The sequence below is a fragment of the Anas acuta genome, chromosome 3 (genome assembly GCF_963932015.1).
Source record: "Anas acuta chromosome 3, bAnaAcu1.1, whole genome shotgun sequence".
Lineage (NCBI taxonomy): Eukaryota > Metazoa > Chordata > Aves > Anseriformes > Anatidae > Anas > Anas acuta.
Genome location: NC_088981.1, coordinates 98654015 through 98681002, shown reverse-complemented (window position 1 = coordinate 98681002; position 26988 = coordinate 98654015). Strand labels below are relative to the sequence as shown.

General features: G+C 34.5%; 1 protein-coding gene across 4 annotated transcripts in view; it reads right to left on the bottom strand.

Annotated features, from left to right (window-relative positions):
* Positions 1–26988, bottom strand: part of SNTG2 (syntrophin gamma 2) — a 285480-nt gene that overhangs the window by 142177 nt on the left and 116315 nt on the right. For 2 of the 4 annotated variants that reach the window (XM_068678485.1, XM_068678486.1), the window contains exons 2-4: positions 20296–20433; positions 1173–1229; positions 1019–1076 (exon numbers count right to left, since the gene is read on the bottom strand). In XM_068678485.1, coding sequence (XP_068534586.1) covers positions 1019–1076; positions 1173–1229; positions 20296–20433 — 253 coding nt within the window. The remainder of the gene's footprint in view (positions 1–1018; positions 1077–1172; positions 1230–20295; positions 20434–26988) is intronic. The other 2 variants (XM_068678488.1, XM_068678487.1) reach the window with 2 other exon arrangements.

The window sequence follows — 26988 nt, the reverse complement described above, 5'->3', positions numbered from 1 at the left end:
CTGAGATCTACTAAAGCATGAGGCTGGACACATTGCCAAGTAAAAGCAAATATTCACAATTTACACTGAGGCACAGCAAGAAGAGGGGCTGATGAGTAAATAGATGGTGTCAGTGGTTCTGAGTCCTTTAAGGAGCAGGGCATGCACCAAGCATCATAACATAGCGCTCTGCCTTTTCTTGCATAAAAGGGTACATGAAACAGGTAGATTTATTCTAGGGAAGAGGAAATGCATAGAAGATTTATCATAGGAACACAATACTTCTACAGCTATGTAAAGATTGCCTCAGCAAAAAACAAACTAGTCCCCCTGTCCACGTCCACCCGAAATGAAACTACTACTAAATGACCCTTAGGCCATCTTGCAAGGCACTGACCACTCCCATGCAATGGTTCTACTTTACTGATTGTCCCCTTTATTTTTCAGAGCAGTTTTCCAAGATCAGTCTATCATTGTCCCCAAAAGGTTATTTTTGCTAGATAAATGCCAATGTAATACTTAACTGTGTTGGGCTACACTGATTTAGATCTAATGTTATTGTAACAAACATTACGAATCACTCTCTGCAACTAGGCAAAGTCAGTCATGCTGTATGATGAATTACTGTGCAAGGAAAAGATATGTTTGGTTTATATATCTGTTTATATATTTTTTTTATTCTTTTCGTTATTAAACTTAAGTGCATCAATAGGTATCTTATGTCATAGTTTTGTTTTCACAATTAATGTTCAGGGCTTTGTTTAAAACATAACTGTCTTACTGCAGTACAATTTTTTTTGTGAAACTATTACTTAACAGTAAAACTTCAAGTGAAGGCCCTAAAGACTTTAAAAGATTATAGATTTTAAATTCAATACAAAGGCACGTGGATCACTTGGACATTTACAGAAAGGCTTAAGACCGTGTGATACTGAAAGAATTAACTAGAATTAATTCTGAATTTAAAGAACATTTAATTTTTTTTAAATCATGTACAATACAGTACTATATATTTAAATAACATAAATATATATTTTACCTGCTTGGTCTTTAAACATTTTTGATATGACGACAGGCACTTTGTGCTCAGCACCACCCTGTAAAAGATGCATAATAATCATGAGATCTCAATTAAGGCTGAAGTGAACCAGTCATACTGAAAATTGAAAGAAGAAATAAGAAGTTATTGATACCTTTATGCTTAAGCCCAAGCCACCAACTGGTTGTCTACGAAGTGTAACAGTTCTGTGCTTTAAAAAATTGTAGAAAAAATACATTTAGGTGAAAACACAATATCTGAATAAGTACAGAAGATGCTTTAGAGTTCACTCTACTCAAAAAAATTATGATTTTCAAAGGTACTCTGGAAACTAAACATTCAAGTTCTGTTTTGAAGTATCATTCAACACTGATTTATAGGCACTTATATATAGGCACTCTCCTTAACACAGAGAACAGAACTTTTGTATGAATTCTGCATGCAGACTTATTATTATTTATTACCACTGATGTGATACTCTTCCTAAAAACAAACTTTTACACACTTTTTCTTTGTTTTGACAAATGTTTTCGCAAGAAAACTATATGAACAGCTTTGGGATGCACATTTTCATAGCTGATTTATCTTCTTTAGTTGCTATCGGGTATACACATTATATTTATTCTCATATTTCAATCACAAATACCAATGTCTTCTAATCCATATCTTCAGCCATATATCTTTTTTTTTTTTACAGCATATGCTAAAAGACTTTTTATGATTGTCCACTTCAAATGGTTATTTTCTTGCGTTTCATGTTTAACTGCATAAAGAAGATAAACATTTATCAATACTTTTCCGTATCAACCTATCATATGTTTAATAGTACACTGAATTTGGCATTGCTTTAATGTGCAAATCTTGGTGCCTGACAACACAATGATATCAATTCATTCATTGACACTAATCACAGAGTTGGTGAGAACTGTTTTGCAACGTGCTGAACAATAGTGTATATAATGCCACTGTTCAAGAACTGGAACTGTAATTCGCGAACATGTAAAAATTAAATGTTTTTTTTTTTTTGTATATGATTTCTGATGTACAGAATGACAAGATTACATTATATGGATACCTACTGATCAGATATTTTATGATTTCTCTAATTCTGATAAATGGATTTTTTGATTTTAATACTGAAGCCCATAAACACATATTAACAAGGTATTTTTAGCTTTTTCTTTTTTCTAAAACCCACCTTGCCGTACTTAGATTTATGCTAATTCAGGGAAAGAGGGAATACAATGCATCATTGATTTCAGTCTCATTTTAGGAAGGTAAAACAAAAGCATATGGGAAGGGAAAAAAAAAGAAAAAAAAAAAAAAAGATAATTTTCACACATTTCCAAAATTTTTTTCTTCTGTTACCATGAACATTATACCACAGCAGTCTGTGCTAAAAATGGACAATTTAAGTGTTGACATATAGTATCTGGTTTACATCAAAAGTTGTGTATGTTTCAATCTCAGACCATATAATACAGCTTTATTGAAATCTGCACTACTTTAAATTGCTTTATTGGTACACTTCTTCATTTTGAACTGACTCAAAACTTTCAATCAAAATATTCAAACGCACTAAGAAAGTTCAGATCCAATCTGAATTAGAATACATGTTTCTGCCTTCATGGTCAGAACAGTCATTTTCTATGACATAAATCCTGTTTAATTACTGTGTTTCTCTCCACTTATACTCACAACCTGTAAACTAATTATCACAATCTATCCCATCACATAAGAATGATGGAATAAATGCTTTAACAGCTTGATTGCTTGAGCATTATTGGGCTTGAAATACACGTACACTACATAGATAGCCTTGGCCTTTTTATAAAAGACAAGCAAGGTACTACGTAATGCTATTGTGTCCACTATAACTATAACTAATTCCTATTTTTATACAGTAGATACATTTCACATGATAATACTGATTCTATAAATTAGTTTATAGCTCTACAAAGCACTCTATTTGCATAATATATTTTTTATAAGTTTGGCATTTGTGTTTTCAGAGCTCATAGCATAGCTCATTACAGAGCTTCAAATATTCCTGTTGAAGAATGCTTTCAGAGAAATTATGTACCTAAAAGTTTCTTACAAAACAGCTTTTAAAATTAGAGCTACTTGCAAAAACGCAAAGATCTCCTACATTTGAAGATGTTGGTATTGCAAATTAAAATGTCGTAAGCTGAGCAGTATCATAACCAAGATCATTTACACAAATTTATTCAATCCTATGATCACATATAGTTCACTATGATTGCAAACGATAGTTATATAAGACCAAACACCACATTCTGTTTTCTATAGATAGATTTTTGTTACTGATTTTGAATTTTTAAAAATGTAATAGTGTCCAATTCCAGAAAATTAGAAGAAATATAATACTGGACCAATACTGAAAAATTATAAATACAGCTGTGGATCTTCATTATATCCCAATGCTTAAAGGTCAGATAATACTAGATCTGACAATAAATAACCCATTCCGTTATGGAATAAATGTAACCTACTTCATAAAAAATTAAAGGTAAGTAATTTTAAGGGGGAATAATGTGGAAAATATATTTTCAAATGAAACTGATGACAGAGTACCAGTGTTGTAACAACCCTTAAAATGAAGGAATCTGATAACACATAAAAACTTGATTAAAAACATAAAATATATGAAATAGTATGCTATATTTTTACTCTATTATTATATTTTTATTATTTTTATTATTTTTATTATTTTTATTTACATATTTAAGTTGACAAAAATATTTCAAATCAAAATGTAATTAAGATAAAGTTACTATTTATTGACATTTGGTGAAGTAATGACAGTACTTGTTTTAAATATATATATATATATATATATAAAATCAGTGATCTGAAGAAAACCTAAATTAATTACAATGATGCTTGTAAGTGACACAACAGTTGTGAGAAAGTAATTATGAACAGAACAGAGTCTGAGTATACAGCAATTCAAGGTCATTCTGGTAAGCTGGAAAACAGTTCAAACAAATAGGGAAAAGCATTCAACCAAGTCATGCTCAGTACACGAAAAAACAACTTCCCTGCATAAAGCTATGGCCAAAAGCACTAGCGTAATTTTATATCATCAAAAGACTATTAACTAGGAGTAGAGAGACTATAAATTATTTCTCTGTCAAGATATCCACACAGTTGAAATAATACAGCCAGTGCTGATACGTTCATTTTCAAAATAATCCAAATAAATTGCTGTGGTAGCAGGCAAGAGCCACCAGTACTTTGAGACATTCATCTAGAAATGCAACAAATACCAGGAGTGAAGTACACTTCGTTTTTCAAAGCACTTTTCAGGGATGATCAAGCACAGGCTTAAAGCATCTTCCTTGGCAGAAGATGACCAAATCACACAGACTGACACAATAAAAATTTCAATGACTTGAAGTTCAAAACAGACACATTCAGGCTACAGACACAAGACATGATTTTAAACTTTTGTGGCATGATGCATCTTAACTGGATTTAAAAAACAACCAACCAAACAAACAAAAACAACAATGAAAAACACTTTAAAATAGTAGTATGATCTTGAGACTTTCCAATGCACAGATATTTCTTCTTTTATCTCTATTTAAAGCATAATTTGTCATGTTATTTCATGAACAAAGATTTAATTTAGCTCTAATTGTAGGATTACTAAAATACCCAATGGGATTTTTATGGCAGTAACCAGAACAGTGTTTAGTTTTTTCCACATCAGTGAAATTAGTTTCACAGCCTGCCACAAGTACGCTCTTTCTACAGAGAAGTAATGCAGACACACAAAGATTTAGGGTCAATGAATTGTTTTACTGATTTGAAATGCCTGAATCCTTTTTTTAAGTATTTAATTTTCGTATGAACTTTATCTGTTTGAAATGTCCTGTGGACAAACTGCAATCTCAGCTTTGAATGTGCACTTCAGCACGTTTTAGTTTTATATCATATGAGAAGCACCTAATTCCTGATCAGCAGTGTGAAGTATGATGTATATGACACAGCTAGGACCACACGGCAACTTTATTTCCAGAGAAGAATCATTCATGAGGTGTTGGGACTACTCTTCACTGCATGTCTTCCAATATTAAAAAAACAACACAGGGCCAAGACTCAAAAGACAGCAGCTTATATAATTGTAATTTTCTAATACTTGACTTTGCAACTTTGTTTTAAAGGCAGAAATTAAAATAATAATAATAAAAAGGGGGTGGGGAAAGCCCACAAATTCACATGGTTCACTACAGGTTGGTTTCCATTTAGTCAGTTGTTTGAACCCTTAAATTCATAGTGTAGATGCCCACTGCTTAAGAAAAAAAATCTGTAAGTAAATTAGGAGGGATTCACCTTTAGATACCTGCAGAAAGCAAGACACTATCAAATTAATTATCAGGTTTTGTAGGCAAACATGTTAAAGAGTAATTATTCTTTTCCATTTGACCACTTCTCCCTGCCCCCTCTCACTTCTGTTGTGGTTCTGTTCCCTTCTCAGGACCCTTCTTTGCTTTTGTTCTTCCCCACCTCGTAACTCAAAATTCTGGAAGCTTTTTTTCACTTTTCATTCAAACCAAACAGCACCCCTCTCTATTATGAAACTCATTTACAGTAAATAAACAGGGAGGAAAAAAAAAGTTATCAATGTACATGAAGTACATGCACAGATTTAAATTAAAGTATTTCTAACATACCCCTACAATATTGGTAGTCATATACAGCAAAAAAGATACATGTAAAATAAAATTCATATTAGTGAGTATTATATGTTATTTAAATTCTGATAGAAAAGTATATAAAATTCTGGCAGCTGTTACAGAATGAGCAAAGTCCTTGGTCCAAATAACATGAAAGATTTTTCTCTTAATATGTTCTAAATGATGATGCATCTCTACTGCCAGCTAACAACACTATCTGCCAAAGCAGATTGTGCTGGCTGTGCTCTTGATTGACTACTGGTAGCAGAACTCCTGAATATGGATTACCATACAGGTAATCTACCTGTTTACCTCTGCTTTTCCCCTCAAGCTGTCAGCTGTGCAGAACTGGGAAGGACAAGACTAACTGATGACATTATCAATACTCATTTGTATTACACCCTAATCTGTTACACAAATGTGGATTACATATCCAACTGACATGTTTCAGTATGGTTAAGAAGATCTGTATGAAAACAGAACTGTCTGCACACATATTGTATAACAAATGTAACCTAAACAAAATAATTAATGTTCATGTATAGAGGTGGTAGAATAATGTTTCCATCAGATCTTTGATTCCAGGGACATGCAATGAAACTAACCTGAAATTTTCACAAAGGAACAGAAATCAGTGAGAATGTCAATGTCCACCAGCTGCTGGAAAGCAAGAAGGCAAAGGAAATTACATGCAGATGTTTGGCTGCCTTGAGAATGCATTAGCTGGGAATTAGTTAAAACCTTTACATATGAAAAGGTACTCTGTAATGGTAACTGTTATGCACTTTTTATTCAACATTTATACCACTGTGATCCCCAAAAATGAACTATTCAAAAGTCAGGAAGGTTGTTGAAAGGAAGAATAAAGGGGAGCCAGCTAAGAAAATTAAAACTCCATAGGCAGCGTGAGGAGTTTTTAAGGCTACCACACTGAAAGCACAGATCCACTGAATGCCACTTATTAGAAAGGCTTAGCTAAGAAAAAGAAAACAACTTGGCTAAACAGGAGGTTATTAGATGTAAAGAGTGGCGGACATCATGTTTAAAAAGAAAATGAGAAAAAGGAACATAAGCAAATAAATTTAAAAACTGAATTGGGCTGCAACAGTAAAGAGAGTTTCAACAACTGCCGAAAAGAACCACAATTACTAATAAATCTTCAAATCTATCAGGAGCAGGAGGTCTGCCAAAGAAACCACAGGAACAATTTATGATCAAGGCATACTTAGAGGAAAGAAGGGTACTGAAGGGAAGATAAATAAACACTTTTCATTAGGTCTCACTGTGAAAGAAACTAGAAATGTTCCTCCAACATTTTTTGTAGCACAAAGGATGTATGGATCTGTCTTAATTTGAAATCACTTTAGAAGCAAATTGACTAAATAACAGTAGCAAATCACCAGGGTCAGGTAGCATTCACCCTGATCTTAAAGGAACTCAAGGATGAAACGAAGTAATAGCACTGGAGTGCTAACTTGAGTTACTTCTCAAGAAAGCCTTGATATTCAAAGACTACAACACTACAAGTAAAATTCATTTTTTTTTTCATAATATGTTTCAATTAAGGTTTAAACTTAAGGCCTGCACTATACAAATTAGAACTGTAGGAAAAGAAGTGTATGTATCTACAGACAGTAAGAGGAAAATGTAACAAAGAACAGAATTGCTAAACACTTGAATCTACCTTGAAAAAGAGAAAGCATTTTTTTTTTAAAGAACAATGCCTTCCGAATCTACCAGGAATCTCTGACGTGGTCAACAAGCACAACAGATTTTTTATTGAAAATATAAAATAAGCTTAAATTATTCAAAGACTTTTGACAAAGACTACTTTTAAGGAAACAAAGGAACCATGAGCGAAAAGCCTTTCAAAGATATACTGCTAACTAAAATTAGTTAAAAAGTAGATAGAAAACAGATAGATTAACTGAGTAATTCTCACAATGGAGGAAGGTCACTGGTGAAGGTCTACTTCAGTCTATATTGTAACCTGTAATATTTAAATTACAAAGATATATATATATCTTTATATATATATATACATATATATATATGTATAATTAAAGGTATGAGCAATGAGATTATCTTCACTGCTTACTGAGGTAGGAAGGATGAGTGAACTGAAAATATTTGCAGATCTTATTAAACAGTCATCAGGCAACAAGACAGCAGTACAATACTATAGTAGATAAATGCTAGAGAGAAATTAATTTCCCCATATACATTATTAAGTACATTTCCCATGTACATTATTACATAATGTAATGCAAATTACAATTGATTCTGAATGAGCTGTTTCTAATACAGAGACCACTAAGGTCTAACAAGACCTTAGCGTTAAAGTGCAAGGGAGAGACTCTTTATCAGGGAGTGTAGCAATAGGACAAGGGTGAGTGGTTTTACACTAAAAGAGGGTAGATTTAGATCAGATATAAGGAAGAAATCCTTTACTGTAAGTGTGGTGAGGCACTGGAATGGGTTGCCCAGAGAAGCTGTGGATGCCCCATCCCTGGAAGTGTTCAAGGCCAGGCTGGATGGGGTTTTGGGCAACCTGGTCTGGTGGGAGGTGTCCCTGCCCATGGCAGAGGGGTTGGAATTAGATGATCCTTAAGGTCCCTTCCAACCCAAACCATTCCATGACTGTAAGACATCATCAGTTTATTGTTCAGTAGTGGTCAAAAGCACAAATTAATTTTTTTTTTTAATTTTTTGGAAGTTTTAGCAAAAGAACACAGACCAAACAAAGAACATTATTACAGCAATGTAAAAATCTGAAGTTCACCCCACACTGAACTATTGGACTAGTTCACATATAGTCCATATCTATGTGGATATAGTCCACATTGGACTATTCTGGTCCCCTCATACCTAAAACTGCTCAAAAAGGTTCAGAGAAGGCCAGTAAGGTTGATGGAACACCAGTTGTGACCAGCCACCAACAGGATTTAACGCCATTCACAATGACCCTTTCGGACTGGCCACCCAGACAAAATTTACCCAGTGAACAGTGTATCTGTACTGAGAATGCTGTGGGAAATGGTATCAAATGGTTTGCTAAAACATCATCAAATGATATTAATAGGAACAAGGTTTAAAACAAAACAAACAAACAAACAAAAGTGATTCTTTGTGCAATGTTTGGTGGGAAAAAAGAAATCTGGATGTTCAAAGTCTACACATATTCATGGGGAAATTAGACAAATATGCAAAACCATATTCTGCACAGGAATAACTTGAGGCAGGAAAACTTTTAAAAGAAGTACCACATATTCTTGCCTTACCAGCTTTCCAAGCTATCACCAACAGCTACTGTTGGAGAAAAGATGCTGTACTCAGTAGATGTTAGGTCTGACTCAGTTCTGAACTCAGAACTCATTTTTTATAAATTAAAAATTTCATGACAGCAAAATTTGGACAGAAACCCATACTAGCTTTGCAAGCAATTATGAAAGAAAATTCTACCCTGGAACTTCATGCCAAAACTGAATTGCAGTACTTGTCAGGAAAATAAAGTTGTGTTTGTGATATTACTGATAATTTCATGCACATAAGCAGATTAAAACACAGTGTTTGTGCCTCAAACAGACAAACATTTTTTTTTCGTTTTTTAGTTGTCTGCAGATGTTATGCATCTTTTTTATTTTCAGGCATTTATTTGTAACTTGGGGCTAAAGTAAGGCAACCATCATTATCAGTTAAGAAAAAGAAAAAAGCTACACTTGACTGTACAATAGCTGTGTCATTTTATTTCATTAGAGGCAAGAAAAAAAATCATTAGAAAGTGTTAATAATCATCAGTCTGATGATTATTTTGATGAAAAGCTGAAAATTAATACTTCTATGCTTCTTAACCAGCATTTTGTTTTGCTAATTATACACTTTAATACAATCTAGAATTTATTTAATCCTTCATTTTAAAGGTTTCCAAAGTACTAAGTGTGTACACTGTAATGATCAACTCCTTCAACAATTATGTACCTCCTATAGCACAGTGCATAGTAGGGATTTTTGTTTCATTTTGCTTCTAGGCAACAAGAGAAAGCGTAAGTGCCCTACATGGAACTTCAGGATGCACTTGAACAGACAATGTAATAACTAAAACCGATCAGGATACCAACATGAACTATTACTATTTTTCTGGGACCTTTTATTGTTGCAAGTTGTTGAGGATTCTATTGTATGTTCCTCAAAGTGATACTGGCTCTGTTATACCTATATTAAGTTCAAGAATTGGATGAACAACTTAGGTATGACAGCTCTAGCATCAGGCTTTTGTAAAGTACCAGCGACAGGAAGAGAAGGCAGATTTACCCACTAAGTGTTTGACAGGAGGTTTTACCTGCTTGTATGGCCAGCAGATCTTTGATTGGGTAAGCTGGCTGTTTCATTTTGACTTAATTTACTGTGGAAGAATATGAAGTTTAGAAAATTATTTGCTCTTTGAATGACAGATTGCAAAACTGAAAAGGCTACTACCATTTTCATTTTTGTAATGCTTAAATGTTCTACTGTCAATGTGTAGTCCAAATTTTATAACACATACATTTTATAATAAAACTTGCAATAAAGGAATCTTTTAGAAGGAAACAGAAATACTCACTGTAGAAGTCCAACTAGGACTACAATTTTTCTAAATATAGAGTAATAAGATTTGTATTTTAAACAATTAATATAGCACTACAATAATATGTGTTTCAAGGACATGGATTGATAACCAATCTATTTCATAAAAATGTTGCATTATGTGGTGCTTGAAATTTAAGCAAACAGGTAAAAATATCTTTAAAAAACAATTTGTTCAAATAGTTCCTTTTCATTTATCCCTAAGCAATGTTATCCAGTCATAGCTTCAGCTGTGTTATCTTCAGATCTATGAAAACAACTTCCAAATTAGTCTTTTACCACAGAAAACTTATCTCATTGTCCTTAATGGCATACCTGCATGGATGTCATGGTTCAGACTGAATCACTTCAATCAACTGTTCTAACTCTTACCTTGCCAAAGGTCTCAACTCTTCTCCATTATACAGAATTTGAAAAACAGTAATAAAGGCAATCCATAATGCCTAATCACACATGCCCAAGTAGAAGTTTTGTCTTGTTCCAATGAACAAAAACATAGAATACAGGTGCTGACTGAACTGGTTTATGTACATTCAAAGACAACTGAACTGCATTTAAAAAAGCAGCCTACTTTCTTTCAGTGAAAGACTAATATTTACAACCACCAAGACTGCTAGTACAAAAGGAGATTTCTACGGATTAAACTCCAATAGCTGCAACAGCGGAAGGACAGAATTTAAATTTTTGGCTAGAAGCAATATTTAGGTGCTTGATTTGACTGTCTCAATCACCACCCCTCTCATGGAGTAGCATTTACTCTGCAGGAGAGCCAGACCGTGACCACTGAGTTTATACCTCATCAGCATACGCAGCTCAGGGACAGGGGCTTTATGTCTTTATTTTGGAACAGTATCATGTTCTGTGCACTGAGGCAAACAACTGCACTGCAGAAAAAGTTGTTAACGATACAAAGAAGCAGAAATACTTTTGCTCCAGCCTAAGATGCAGAGGTTGGACTCGATGATCTTGAGGTCTCTTCCAACCTAGAAATTCTGTGTTCTGTGCATCTGTGCAGAAAAAGAACATGTAGCTAGCTATACATGGGGGGACGAGGGTCTTAAAAGGTCTCAGTAATCACTACTTTAAATAAAGACCACTGAGGCAGAAGCTTTCAGGAACTCCAAGAACGATTCTAGACAATAATAGGTTGAAAAACAGATCTGGTATAAACTTTAAAACATAACAAATGCAGACACCATATAAAAGAACAACATGTCAATACTTGTATAGATTATAGTATATAAACTATATAGATTAGCTAGTGTCCGGAGATGTAATGCTGCTTTTAACAGCTCCTGAAATTCAAAACTTTTAATAAGAGATTTATTTCCAACAGGTTTAAAATTATTTTTTTGAAATCTTTTGCCCTTGGGAAAAAAGATGAATGGCCACCCTCATTTTAAGCATATTGCCCTAAAACAAACAAACAAAAACATCTCATCATATATGCCTATCTACTGAAAGGTAGCTGAAAACAATCCTATAGTTTTAATAAAGTTTCAAAAATAATAGATACTTTCAAATGCACTTTGGAAAATTATATGGTCAAGTACTTGTCTTTTAGGTATGAAATAGCTCCTGACATTAAGAAAAAAAAAAAAAAAAGCTTTCTAGACTCTTATAGAGCACAATGACTTGACAGAAAAGTTTCTCTTTAGAAAGGTCTTTTATGTCTCCATTCATTCATATGAAGTGGCATGACTGGAGCTTAATGGGCAGTGTGAGAATGCAATTACAGCCCTTATTTTTGTTAGTTAGGTTTTTAGCAAGCTTTTATATCCCCTGTAATGCCTGCCCATTTTGTCATTATTACCAAGTTGTTAACATACAAGACCAGCACTTGCGGAAAAGGATCTTTCATTAGGAAAAATATTATTACCCCAATGAACGATGTACTAAAGGGATTTAAGAAGGAGAATGTGCTTGAAGCATGCCACATGCATTGACATAAATGGATATATTTGGAAGATATTCCATCCATAGATGGATCCACAATATTTTCTATCCACAATAGAAAAGAAAAGCCAGTCTTGGTCAACAGTGGCAGTAACAGCAGTTTGCCATCCAAGCCCTTGGGAAACATAGGGAAAAGGAAGAACAAAACAGTTCAATATTAAGAGTTAAAAGAGAAGTCTGCAAACATGGATGCAAGGGAAGAAAAAGCCTGATACAAGAAAGAAAAAGAAGATAAGTACTTAAAATAAGAGCCGTATCTTATCTTTTTTCAGCAACTCTTCAAGCTACCACAAGGAAGTTAGGAGATAAGAAATGATCGAAGAAACAGATCCTGCGAGAATGTGAGACCCAGTGAAATGTACAATAAAATGCAGACATCCTGCCAGTTGCTGTATATTCGAAAGGAACGAAAGATGGTGCATGGAGAGGGATATTTGAAATCCCCCAGGAAGTTGTCTCCTCAACAAAGGTGAGGATAGAGCATGGATACGGATTTTCTCAGCTCACACTCTCTGCCTCTCCATTCCCAGAGCTTCAACAACTTGAGGTACATGCATTTAGCGTTCTGCCACGTGCTGAGATTGACACTTCTGCTCACACAACCCCCACTTCACACTGATTGGCAGAGCATTTCCACCTTCCCAGTGGTTGCAAGCTGCAGGCAACCTTTTGTCTGTCTCTCTTCCTAGAAATGTGGATTTTAGACTACAGCAGGGGCTGCTCTTGGCGAGATTCTTTCCATGCACAATTCAGAAGAAACACCATGACTAGGAGAGAGCACTCAGCAGCCCTTACAAGAGAAGGTTATGGGTTATGGTTAATCCCCTTGTCCAACAGTTTAGGCATCTATCTACATGATACAGCTAGAACCATGCAGCTTTATACTGGTACATAAAGGTATCTTACAGCATATCATGCAGCATGTCAGAGGAATTACAGTGCCATCATCTAGGACTGGCATACAGAGATTTTTGCACTACACTTTGAAACTAACTGTCGAAAGAACACTTAACTTATCCAGAAAGTACTGATTTTTAATTGCTTCTTAAGCCACCGCTGTTACTATTTGTGTTACCATATGGTCCATAGTCTTTATTAAAGACCACAAGAACAACAAAATCTGATGGAATCAGTGGAGCATGAGGAAAATGTACATTTAGGTTAGCCACTTTGGCCAGACATCTGTGCATTTTCACAAGTTGTCAATACTGCCCTCTTAGGAAGTATAAACACCAGCATCTTATAATTGATCAGATGAACAACCAAACAATGCATTGAAAACTAATGTAACAGCTTTTTCATAAAACAATATTTAGGGTGGGATGTCAATCGAAGAAATTTGCTACAAATAGTATTTTCTATACTGTTGGTTATAACATGCCTAGTCTGTAGGAAAAGCTTTTTGCTAATAAATAAATAAATGATAAAATTCAAAAACAGTGTTTGTATAAACTTTAGTCCCAAGTCTGTGTCATTTTAAGTGTCTTTATAGTCTTAGAAATAATTATACTAGTATTAAAATGGAAGTCTAATGTCTTGGACAGTGGAATTATGATGACAGTGGAAATACAAGTAAAAAAATCTCAAAAAAGACATGAATTAATCCTCCATGGCATCATGTAATGCCTCACTCCACAATTCCATGAAAAGGAGGCAGGCTATACTAGGGAACAAGTAGACAGAAAGCAAAAGATTACTATGAATGGAAAAGAGAGTTTAAACTTTCAACATTTTGCAGTGCACAGGATGCAATCTTTTCCCCAAAGGAACATGAAGATCGAGTGCATCTATAACAACTGACTGAGGCATGCCAGTAGCTGTCAAGTTTTGTAGTATAGAGACAAAGCAGATCTTTTCACATGCTAGCTGAGATCTGGGACAGCTGCAGAGAATCCTTAATAAGTATGGTATAGTAAGATATTTTATTGGTTTATCTTATTATAACTGTTTCTATTACTGTAGATCAAAGTCTCTCTGCTTTTTTTTTTTAAGAGAGTAAAACGAAGTCACTCATTTTATTTTAGCCTGCCAACCTATAGGAGGATTATTCAGAAAAAAAGAATCAGATTGTTCTCAGAGTTGCCTAGCAAAAAGATGAGAGACAAGTTTCTACTTGCTGTTAAGAAAATTCCAATTGAACATAATTGTAAAGAATTTCACAGTAAAAATGATTACGCATGAGAAGAGGCTGCCTAGGGAAGTGATGAAATCTCCATCTTCAGAAATATTCTGAACTTGACTGGACAAAACCCTCAGCAACTTACCTTGACAGTTGTACTGCTCTGAGCAGCAGGTTGAATTAAGTGGCTCTGAGAGGTGCCCTTCAATCCAAATTATTCTGGGATCTATATAGTAAAGATGACTGTGACAAACCCCACCACAGTTTATACTGAACAGTGTAGTGATCATATTAAACATGTCTGAATGAAACAGTCAATGTCAGTATGAGTTCACAAGAATCCTCATGTACATCTCCACTGAGTTATAAAATTCTTTATTTGGGAGAAGAATTTCCTTTGGTAAGCAGTATGAAGGACCTAGACTGCAACTGACAATACAGAGGACCATTGCCTATGGATCTGGATTTCCAGAGTTACTAATAACATACACAGAAACCTGTGGCAAGATATGATTATGACTCTTTTTCCCACCAAAATAAATAAATAAATAAATAAATGATGATTTCCTTCAAATCAAAAGGCATTCTGTAACATGAATTATAGCTGACTCCTGCCAGAACACCTGTTCTTTATTTGAATAAAGTCATCTGCATTCACTTTGTGCAACATTTCACATGATGACTGCTGTTTTGACGAAGATGAACAGCAGGGCTTGCATCCATCATTATCCAACATACCATCACTGGAAATGCTCATTTCCACTGCAGGTATTCTGCCTCTAGCTTTTAAAGACTTTAAACTGCCATATAACCTCTCACAATATATACGATTGTACTTTACTGATCTTGACAACCTGCCTGTCTCCATGTACAACACATGAACTGAAACTTTAATAAAGGATACATACTTGTATGTATGCCTAGTTTACCACATAGTAACATCAGTGTGCTGCCATTCCTCTCTATCTGGCTGGTATGAATTCTCATCCTCAGCTGGACTCTGCTTTGAAAGATGATTTTTCAGGGATATCCATAGCCTACTTTGCATTCCTCTGTTTTGTTACAGTTATTTTTCTTTTTATTTAAGCTACTTACTCTTTTTATTATTAAAGTTTGTTTTTTTTTCATCATGCTGATGAATACTCATATTTATTTTGTGATCCAAAGTCTTAACTGTTCTCAAAACGACACAAGTTTGTGAGCTTTCATAATAAAGATCCTAATCAACTATTTAGGTATCTAGGTCAGTTTTCCAACTTATTAAAACAAATAACAAATGGTTAAATAATGCAATTTTTCTGTACAAATTAATTTTAGTTTCAAAAGGAAGAGTCTTTTATCATCCATTTAATCACCCATTTGATGTTTCAAAATATAGAGAAGTTTTTATTTTATAGCTGTTTTTAAAAGCTCTTTTAAAAACTATTTCAGACTAAAATACCATATCAGTGATGGCAGAACAGGCTCTGGGAAAATACAGCAATAACAGCAGTTATCTAGAGAGGAGCAAAATTTACTTGGGTTAAAAAATAAACTTTAGCCCTGTTCTCTAGAGGTATGCTAAAATAACATTCTTCTCTGTCCTTATTAGCATCTATGTTATAAAGAAAATAAGACAGCCATCTCATCAGGGATTGAAATAGTACTTTATGGTATCGTTTCTATTTTTTGAATTAAAAAAAACTTCCAGTCCTTCTTTTTTTCCTCTCCATCTAGAATCAAATCAAATCGAATAGTTCAGTTGAAAGGTACCTTATTCACCTACCTCACTTTATTCTGTCAAACTAAGACAGGACTTGTGAAGCTGGACAATTGGGTACCCAGGATGCAAAGGTTTTTGTCATTCTAATTCTATTAGTCTCACAGAAGCATCTGAGGACTCCTCTTCCCATCAAGAAACCAGGAGCCTGCCTCAGAAACCTGCAGGTCCACTGACCAAGTCTGAAGCGTTTCAGCTCTGTGAGAGGGAATCACGGTAAAAAGCCAGATGTATTTCTTTTCTTTTTCTTACATTGCAAGTAGAATTGTCAGGGAAAAAAAGGATGCAGAAATAGAACACAAATTAAAAGAAAAAAATGTTTATGAAAAGAAGAAAGGCTTAAAACTGTGGGCTGATAAGATGAAAAGGATGGTAGCAATACACATGGAAGAAAAACAGAGTACTAAGGAAGGGAGTGAGGCATTGTGAATATGTAAGAAATTAGTTTTAACACGGTAAATGACAAAAAGTTACAGAAAGATCACACTATACAGAAAAAGCATATTATGAAAAGAAAAAAAAAAAAGGAATTCTGTTTCTTCTTTAACTTACAATGGATCTTTCCCTGGATTTCATACAATTGATTCCTTTCTGTGAGTATTATTGAACTACATGTCAGGGAAAAAAAATCTTCTGTCAAAAAATACTTAGAAGTTAATTAAAATTTCAATTTTTTTTTATATACCAGTTCCATCAGTATCTCCATGCTTTGTTTGCACACCGATGCTGATGCACCCTTACATACTTCTATCTCCTACAAGTCTGAACAACCCCAAACACAATAGTCACGAAGATTTGCTTCAAATGTTTGGATTTTCCAAACTTGAACTCCTGAAATACATTTTGGTGGAAAGATCAGATGTTTAATAATAAAGATATAAATCATTTAAATATTACATACAATCTTTTTTATGATTCATAAATGTAATAATACATAATCAAACACTGAAAAATACTATTTCCCACAATTGTTCCACTTCCAGAAGGATTTTTACAGACATTTAAATGCCATCTTGTCTACTTTAGAAAAACTTGAAAACTAAGGAAAATAAACAGTTACTTTTACACCATTTGCTTCTACAAACATCTTGAATTCCAGAAACTATGTTCTTCTTTCTCATTACTGTACATCCAAGTCAAATGATAGAAAGACAGCTCTACAATTTCTCATCACAGGTGAAGCTTTCTCTGTGCATAAAAATAGCACCTGAATGAATGCAGGGTGGCATAGTCTGAAATAAGTTAAGATCAAGATGATGCTAGTAAAAGACAGGTATTTTACTGTGACAGCCTTTTATCTGTACAATCAATATGAGATTGTTGGGAATAATCTGTACTGCTGAAAGCCCAAACCACTGCAGTACCTGTGATTGCTGGTGTCTGCCACTCCTCAGCATTCATTGCTGCGTGGGACCAGCTGAGATCTGAGTTAAGCATCTGCAAATCCTGTCCTCAGGCTCACTGAACCTGTAAGCTAAACTGAGGCTGGAGGCAAACATATCGTATGAATGCTGTCCTACAGAACTGGCTGGAGACCAAAGTAGTATCACAAGTAGACACAGAGGTCTATTTTTCAATTTCTCTATTCACATATATCCCACCTAAGAAGAAAAGTTACTCTAAAAGCAAAATCTTCCTGACTTCCTTCTATGAGTTTGAGAAGACTACAGAGAGAAAACAAACATGTTATTTCTATTTTTGTTGCAAAGGAACTAGTTTGATGAATGGCCATGTGCAAATACAGATTAACTATGAGTAACTAAGAAAGAAAAGCATAGAAAGGAGAATAAATCAGTCAGACAAAGTGATTGTTCATGACTACCACAGAACTGACTTTCAAGTTACGGTTTCCTATTAATATTTTGAATCATACAGACGAGGGATGAAAATTATTTTCTTGAGCCACTTGAAAAGTAAAGCATTTATCTCTTCTGAATTTAGCTTGTGTAGCTATAAATTTAAGACTTCAGAATTACCAAAAATAGCCCTAGAGAACAACCAGCTATTTCAGCCTGATTTCAAATTCTTCTTTTGAGCTCCTATATACTAGTAATTCATACCCTGTTAAAATACACAGGGTTCATATTAAATGGCCTTTATTTTATATACTAATTCTCCAAAAGTTTTTATTTTGTTAAAGTATAATATAGAAAAAGCAAATATTGCCTTGAAGCCATGACTTAATTCATTTTTTCCTCACTAAACTTTGACAGAAGAAGCCCACATGGATTTAATATAACACTTCCAGAGCCTGTCCTTCTATTCTGTCTTCCTTCAGGAAATACTATTTAGGGTATCCATAAAATGTAGAGGTAAAGAGTATCAGAATCATAATCAACACAAATTTTGACACTTTTAAGTCAGTATCTGGGTTAACCATTCCTTCTTTATTTTTTATGAGAGATCAATGAGTGCTGCTTAATAGAAATATAGTTTTGATACAACTTTTCCTCAGATCCAGTCAGCCTGTGCTGATTCATTCAAGAATCAGCATAAGATCAGGCAGGATAGAATTTCAAATCTTTTCCTATGAAAGGAAGTTTATACACAAGGCATTTAAATACCACCAAGTCTGGTGCAATCATATACACTTATATGCACAGATACGATATATTGCACAAAATACAACATATTGCAGCCATTCACATATTACTATAATTATTGTAACCGTAATTAGTATAAAATTTATCAACACTATCAACAATGTCTGCAGTTAAAAGCTGCAGTATTTCACATTTCCCATTGAAGCACAAAGTATATGCATGCCGATTATTTTTGGCTTAGGTTTATATTTATTTCAGCAAAGCAACCAGCATGTGACATGTCTCTCACTTCACTGAGTGGTCTCCCACTAGCTGCCAACTGATGCAACCTTTTTTTTTTATTTTTTAGGAGCATGTCATGTTCCATTGAGTTCCACAGGCAAGTTTTGAAATCAGCACAAAATGCTTCCAACCACTAAAAGCTGTTTGTTTCAAATTAATTTTTGGTGTGACATTAAACTATATACATATATACATATTTACTTTGACAGAAATGAAATGTGTTCTTGTGGTATATAAGCAGACTCTCTCACATAATAATACACACACATATATGTATATACTTACACTCTCTATCTACTTTTTGGCTCCTAATTTTCAGCAGGGTATCACAAACTCACTTCCTGTCTCCCGGTGCCAGATTTTTTGCTTATTTGAAATGTGCAATACAGCAAGCAGACAGAAGATTCCCTCTTGGCCCTCTCCAAGAAGGTGCATTGCCATTTGTTGCTCATACTAGCAAATACCATTACAGTTCATGAAATTTATTTCACTCAGTAACATTTGGGGATACTTATACTTAGTTTTAAGAGGAACACTATTTATATGAGGAAATAAAATACAGTGTTTGGGAATGCCCATAATCTAGAGAGCATTGCTGTATGTCTTATGCAAAGTGCTACTAGTTTTTCTAGTGACATTATTAAATGGTGATACAGAAGACTCCTCTGTAGGTTAGGAGTGCAAAATGTTTTTGAAAAATCACCTGACTGAACTTGAATGATTGAATTTGGAAGTAAAAACAGAAAGACATACATATATAAATGCTGACACCAATTAAGCCCAATCTCTGCTTAAAAAATTGAACTAAGTGTCTGTCAAGTATTTTCTAAGCCACCTCTGTGCCCTTATCTGTGAACAGGTAACAGACATGTCTTAAACAGACAACTGCCCATACCTGATACTCCGATTAAAAAAAATAAATAAATAAATAAGCTTTGGCGTATTAGTTTCTCTTAAAATGTTTTCTATAGGAAATATAGCTTCCCCCCCTCCCCCTTTTTATTCCATTTAATAGCCTAACAATATTTGGTGGAAGAATGCTGTATTCTCATTATTTATAGATACCTTCTCCACTGTTAAGGTTATATTTGTCAGAATAAAGGACATATACCACTGGTAGAAAAAAAAAAATATAAGTTTATGCACACAGGAATGCAAGTATGCACAAAACCCAACTCATCATTACGTATTTCTATCACCCAATAGAATGTCTCGCACTCCAATACCATAATCTGATCTCTGTAGAAGACATTAAAGTGCAGTCGAAAGCACAGAGATATAGAAGCACTTACATTTGCACTGTGATCACTTCCACTAACACAGACGACATCTTGTTTTTGAATTGTTAATACCTCTTTTGTGAGCTTCAGTCGGATGTCGTAAGCATTTTCAGATACTTCATCATACAACAAAGCAATACCAGTTTTAGTCTGTGGAAGCAAGGCACAGAAACAAAAATTTAAGTATATAAACATTTCTTAATGATAAATAATAACCTCTATCCCATTCAATACATAAAACACATATAACGAAGCACTGTTTACAGAAAGTGGAAAACTGGTCTGCTATTCAAGCTCCAAATGGATTAGACATAAAAAGCCTCTTCTGTGCTGTAAAAAGTGGGCTAAATTGCCTTTGAAATAGGCATTAATACATAAAACAGTACATTTGTACTGTTCCACAAAGGAATGTTGTTGAAGCACGTTCTATCTGTTTTTAATTCTATGACTTACCGAGAAACAGTATTATAAGCAGATAGGTACATAGTACATATGTATAAATGTACATGAATGCATTTTCCTGTTCAATAACGAAGTATAGATGTGCAATACCACTTCTGACTCAGATATGTTTCTTCCACTGTGTGAGAAAAAGTTCTGTATCCTTTATAAAAGTTGCCTTAAAGTTTTATTATGGTTTGAAATTAGGTTTTCATATTGTGAAACACACAAATATACACACTGTAACCACATATAAATACAGGTGCTACAGGGCTTCAATTTTATATTTCCAAAGTCACTACTGGACTATTAACAAGTAAACTCCTCTGGATAGTCAGGTATTTTGGTATTAACAAGGATTTCTCCATAAGAAGTTGTAAATAATACCTGTTTTAATTTTTGGTTTATTCATTTATGTGCAAATTTACCATTGATATTCAGTCAGCTATTTCCTTAAACAAAAAATGGGGATTTAGGACTGCTTACAGCTATTTGTTAAAATAAGAAGAGTAGTGCAATTTCATAGCTTTATAGTCTTTTCACAGAAGAGCAAAAACAACAGATCTTTTCTGAAACAGATGATCATGTTTAAGAATAATATTTATTAGTTTATAATGTATATAACAATATTATCAGATCACTGCACTTTTCTCTATGCAAATGAAGAATAATCACGCCTAATTTAAGGTTTAGCAGTAGCATTTGTTTTCAAAAGACTGCTCTAAATTTCATTAAATAGTAGATTACATAAAGAACAGAGTAATGAATTAAAGAATAAACATGCCCTGTGTACTTTTAAGTCCTTTGATTTAAAAGTAAAATCAAACACGGAACATTATCTTTATAATACTATTTTAATTTCCACAGAACCAAGGAGAAAGGTCTGCGGTGTCTGTTAATAAAAACTTTTGATCTTTAAAGGCAGTTTAAACTTAAGGCACTTAAATACTTAAATTTAGATGCAGTGTAGCTCTAAGTATCAACTAGCGTCAAAGCCTCCCTTACAGTTGGTAGAAATGAAAAGTGCAACAATTAAATTTCCCCTGAAGGCCATACATAGCACATGCTCATGGCCACAGCTGCCATTTAAGACACGTTAGGATATCCAAGATATCCACAAATGTAAGACTGAGCAGGTGTTAGGGGAGATCTGGGTCCTTCTAGCTGGAGATGAGGGCAGACCTCCGTGATTGTAAGAGGCTGCAGACACTGACCATGCCAGCAGACATCCACACATGGATGTCTTAAGCTTGAAAAGAATCTCAACAAAGGTTTTACAATGTAGATATTCACATCTAAGATGGTCATTTAGATTCTGAAAAGCCAGTGGTGAGCAATAGACATTTCTGAAACATCATTTGCATGATCCCTTCTCTACATCTGTCTAGAAGGGAACAAATTGCATCATAGCTTTCTACTATGACTTAAAAAAAATAAATATAAATGACAACTCAGACACAGGTCTCTCATTCAGAACAGATAAATCTTGCCCACAGTGTTCTCTAGGAATGCCTAAAGGATACCAAGTTCAGCGAGGGTGTAACCTTTAATCATTCTTGCTTGTTGGGAAACCAATGTGTATCAATGTTTCCAAGGTTTTCACATTTTTTAAACTTCCAACATCTGTGAATGATATATCAATATTATTTATAAATGAAAATGTACAGAATTTGTGTCAATGCTTTCTGCTTATAAGCTATGCCATGTAACAGCAGGTATTTTAGAGCAGTAGAACTACCTGGCAAAACCACCTTTCCCTCACCATTCTGCTGTTCACAGGTTCTGCATGGCTATTCCACTCAGATTGGCAATTGCTGTTACTTTTGCTGACAGACCAAGCTGTGCTTTACAGACACATCTTGAGGGAGCAAAACCCTACATTAGCACTTTACACAGTCTAAAAGCAGACCTCTGTCTGGCTAGTAATTGTTACAGAGGTTTAGAATAGCACCTTGGAAAAAAACATGAACTTTCATTATAACAGACAATCAAGTAACGAATGAAATATGCAGAGTAACTGATTAAATATGTTAGCATTTTCTATCACATTATTTAAACTGTAAGTCTCATTGAAGCTCATCTATTCCTATTAAAATCCAATACCTACCTTGCACTTCATCTAACTCCTGATGTGATCTACGGTGACATGCAACAATACCTTATTTGCTTTCAGAATCAATAAGATTAATCTAGATTTCTCTCAGCCTTTCAAGTCTGCTTTTTTTAGACCATTATAAATGGCTGTGAATCAGAGTTCAAACATTCCCCTGTTCACTCTTTGTGTTGAAAAGATGATACATGCAACTCTATCGGGCAAACTTCAGTCCGAAGTACATCTTCAAAGAAAGAGGTTTTAATGGGAATTTAGTCTTTGCATGTACTTGTATATCCACCAATTTAACTATGCTAGGTTTGTCCTGAATTCTCATTTAAAAAACGCTCTCTGTACAGTACCTCTTCCAAAAACTGGTACCAGAAAGAGAGGATTGAAAAGTAAAATAACTCTCCAAACAGACGTAGTAATTTTAGAGTTAATATGCCAGATTTACGTGTGTTTTTTTTTTAGAAGAAAAAAAGAAAAAAAAACAACACATAGAATGAGCATGGAGTTGCATAAGATTTAAGTGCTTACAATGAGAGATATGGGAATATAAATTAAAACTCAATTGGCAAATGAGGAAATTAAATATTGGTTTCTATACCACTGAGGGGTTTTCTAGACACTGGACTCAGGAAATGGAGCAGGAGGATGTGTGCCTATGTCCATGTGTGTGCACATGCGCATGGAGGGTAGAAAGGGGGAGAAAAGGAGAACAGTAGCATAATTGTCACACCAGACGTGACTTGTAAGAAAGCTTAGTCACTATCCTGTTTTTGAAAGAAAAATTACTGAAACTTACTTTCTCAGGCAAGCCCCAAACCTCTAAATACCACACAGAAGAAATCAGCACTCTCTAGAGGGAGCTAAAACTGCAGGTGAATACTTTTGTCGATTTTAATCTTGTCTGCTTCAGGCATATCCCCAGCTAGTGTATTTGCTTTAAAGCACTCCTGTTTGCAATAATGTTTTGATACCCTACTCAAAATACCCCAGTTCTTTCAGAGCACTAAAGACTAAATCTCAGAGCTGCAAATCCTGTTTCCAAGTAGACATCTCTAAGCCAAACTTTGGTCTAACTGACATAAAACACTTGTCTTCCCTGCTCTAAGTTTTATTTTGAAAAAGATTTTTTGCTTTTTTTTTTTTTTTTTTTTTGAAAACTGGGTTTTCTGTAGACACTATTGATTTGTTTATGGCCATTTGCTTCTCAGGTGGACACAGCAGTATTTGTCACGCTTTTCATCCTTGTAATTGAAGACTGGGGGAACATGTTCAAAGCTCTTACCCAGATCATCTGAAAATTCATATGAGAGTCATAAAAAAAAAAATCACTATGTATTTGTATGCATGTAGAGGGAATGTCAGAATGCATGCGTTGCAGTGCTGTTATTATTTTGAATTAGACTGTGAGGTTCTCAGTAAATCCAAACCTCCCTTCCCTCTGTCTATCTATTTTACCGCATGTGACCTGTTACAAACTAAATGGAGTATGTTAACATACTCCATTTTCCCTTATGAAAACAGTTCCTCTGAAGTTTCCCTTACTTTAATTAATCATTTTCACCTGTACATTTAGTTACACTGGTCCTCCAGCAGAAATCAGAATTTGCTGATTCTCATCCTTAATTTTATATTTATTACTTCAGTGACATGGTAGTTTGATTTTTAATGATAAAATGCATTTATAGATTTATACACTTACAACATTTTAAGGACAAATCTTTAAGCATCATATTTGAACCTAAACTTTTCCAAATTCCACATGTAAATACTTTACAAGCAATATTTACACCTCAGAAGTCTAGTGAACAAGTTCTCTAATCCAATTTATTTTTTTTTGTTTCCATAAAAACACTCCATTGAAATTTCCTATCTATGGCATACCTATGGCTGGGACATCTGCTGAAGGCATGTGAAAAGAGGAGTCACTTATTTTTATCCTACCTTATTTCAAATTAGGCAGCAAGAACACTTTGGGCTGTCCCACAGAGTCTGTGCTCTGACCAATAAATTACAGCAGACTCAAATTTACTTTCTCTCATAACTCCTTTGATACATTTTATAGACTACATCTACTGTTGCGATCAAAAGATACAGACATTTTATCAGCACAGGGCAGAATTTGAATTTAAAATAAACCTGACTGATGAAAAAAAAATACATAAAATAAAGAAAAAGAAACAGGATGAAGCACAACAGGTAAAAGGTGCAAGGTGCTACACTCTAGAAGGAACAGCCAGTTGCACAGAAGAAAAGCTTGTACAATTTCTGCAGGAAAGGAAATGTAGCACTGAGGATCAACAGCAAAATATTGTCATAAATATCATATTGCATAGGTATTTTGATTGCTCTCCTTTGGGTTCTTTCCTACAGATTTGCTTTTTCTCACTCTGTCAAGATAGCACCCAAACGTAAACACGGTTCTTCTTCAGCTGTGTAGTACAAAACATTCCTCAACACTACTGAATGAGGGAGGAAAAAGTCCATGAAGTAATCCATCATCAGTGTTGCATTTAATACATCACAGTATATCGTTTCCTTTCATACAGTATTATGACATTGTTGATTCATGACTACACTATAGAAAAGAGATAATGAACTGAAAAAGAGTCCCTCGAAACACAAAAAAAAAAAGTGATCAGAAACCTGGAAAATAGAACCCATAAGTAATTCTACAGTGATTAGGGTTGTTTAGTTTAAAGGCAGAAAACAAAAGGACATAATGACAGTTTTAAGTACTTTAATATATATTGCAAAGACAAATGGAACAATCAGGTAAGAAGATAATTCAGAAATCTCTTTCTTTTATGATGTTTTAACTACTCTGCCTAAATGGCACAGGTGCTAATCCTCTCACAGGGCAAAATCCTGCAGATGATTTCTTTCACATCTGTTTGTCTCTGACACTAACATTCAGAATTACATTCTTGCATATGATTGAACCTCTGCATCCAGGAGAAAGGTTGACTGGCTTTAGTGCACCTGCACTGAACAACTTGCAACTGATATAGAAGGAATGAAATATAAAACTAGAAGACCTGAAGTTTATCTTCTAGGGGCCTTCTCAGTGGATGAATGACATTTAAAATAAAATTGTCTAATAATTCTTATAACAAATAATCTGAAGGAGGATTGTAACCTAAAAAGAACTGTACCTTTGCCTTTCATGATCAGAAGTTAATTCTAGGCTTAAGAGGCCTTGAGTGAGAACACAAGCAGGCTTTTCAATAGACCAACATGGGATGAATGGATAAGAAGAGCAGATATGTAGGGCGAGCGATAATGCAGCTGTGGAATGCAGAAAATTAATGATTCCATTAGTACTGTAAGCACACAAAAGAACTATGCGGTAAAACTAAAAGTAGATACAAGACAGATTAATTATATCTTTCTGAAATTAGTTACAGAGAGTGCCTTTACAGAATATGTTTCTCCTCTTAATACACATGGACTTGTGCTTTTTCTCAGCTTTAGCATATTATAGCTCTTAGGCCCACCAATACTCCTTCACAACTGCCAAGACCTTAATCCTCTTTCCTTTAAGAAATTCTGACTGTAATGATAGTGAATCCCTTAAACAGATTGTTCAGATACATGAGGATTCCCTAATACTTGGGGGCAGAGTGTGCATGCCTTCTAAGTTAAAAAATAAATAAATAAATCCATAAAAATGCTATGGATGTCTAAACAGTATGCATTTGCCCCATATCTGAAAAAAATTAGTTTAAGACTGCTGTTTTTAATTGAATAAGTGAAAAATAAAAAAATAAAAAATACAACAGTTCAGGGACCTGTGAGACTCACTGAATATGAGCTATATGAAAAATTCCACGTTGCCTAGTTATCACAACATTTGTTAGGAAATTACACATACTAATATCCAAAGTTGTTTCAAAATACAGATGTTCTGTCAGAGAGCACCAAAAGGTTCTGCTGGTGGTTTTGGTGGTTTCCCCCCTCCTCCTAGTCAAGAACTTCTGGCTTCCTAACACAAAATATTGCAGAGAGGGGAAATAAGAAGAAACACACATTTCCAGACACCTTTCTGCTCTGAATTACTATTGCCCACCATCACCAGTGACACAAACATACAGATTCCAAATACAGAAGGATGTGGCAGTGTCATTACACCTGTTAGGCCCCAAGGCACTGCCAGGAGATGC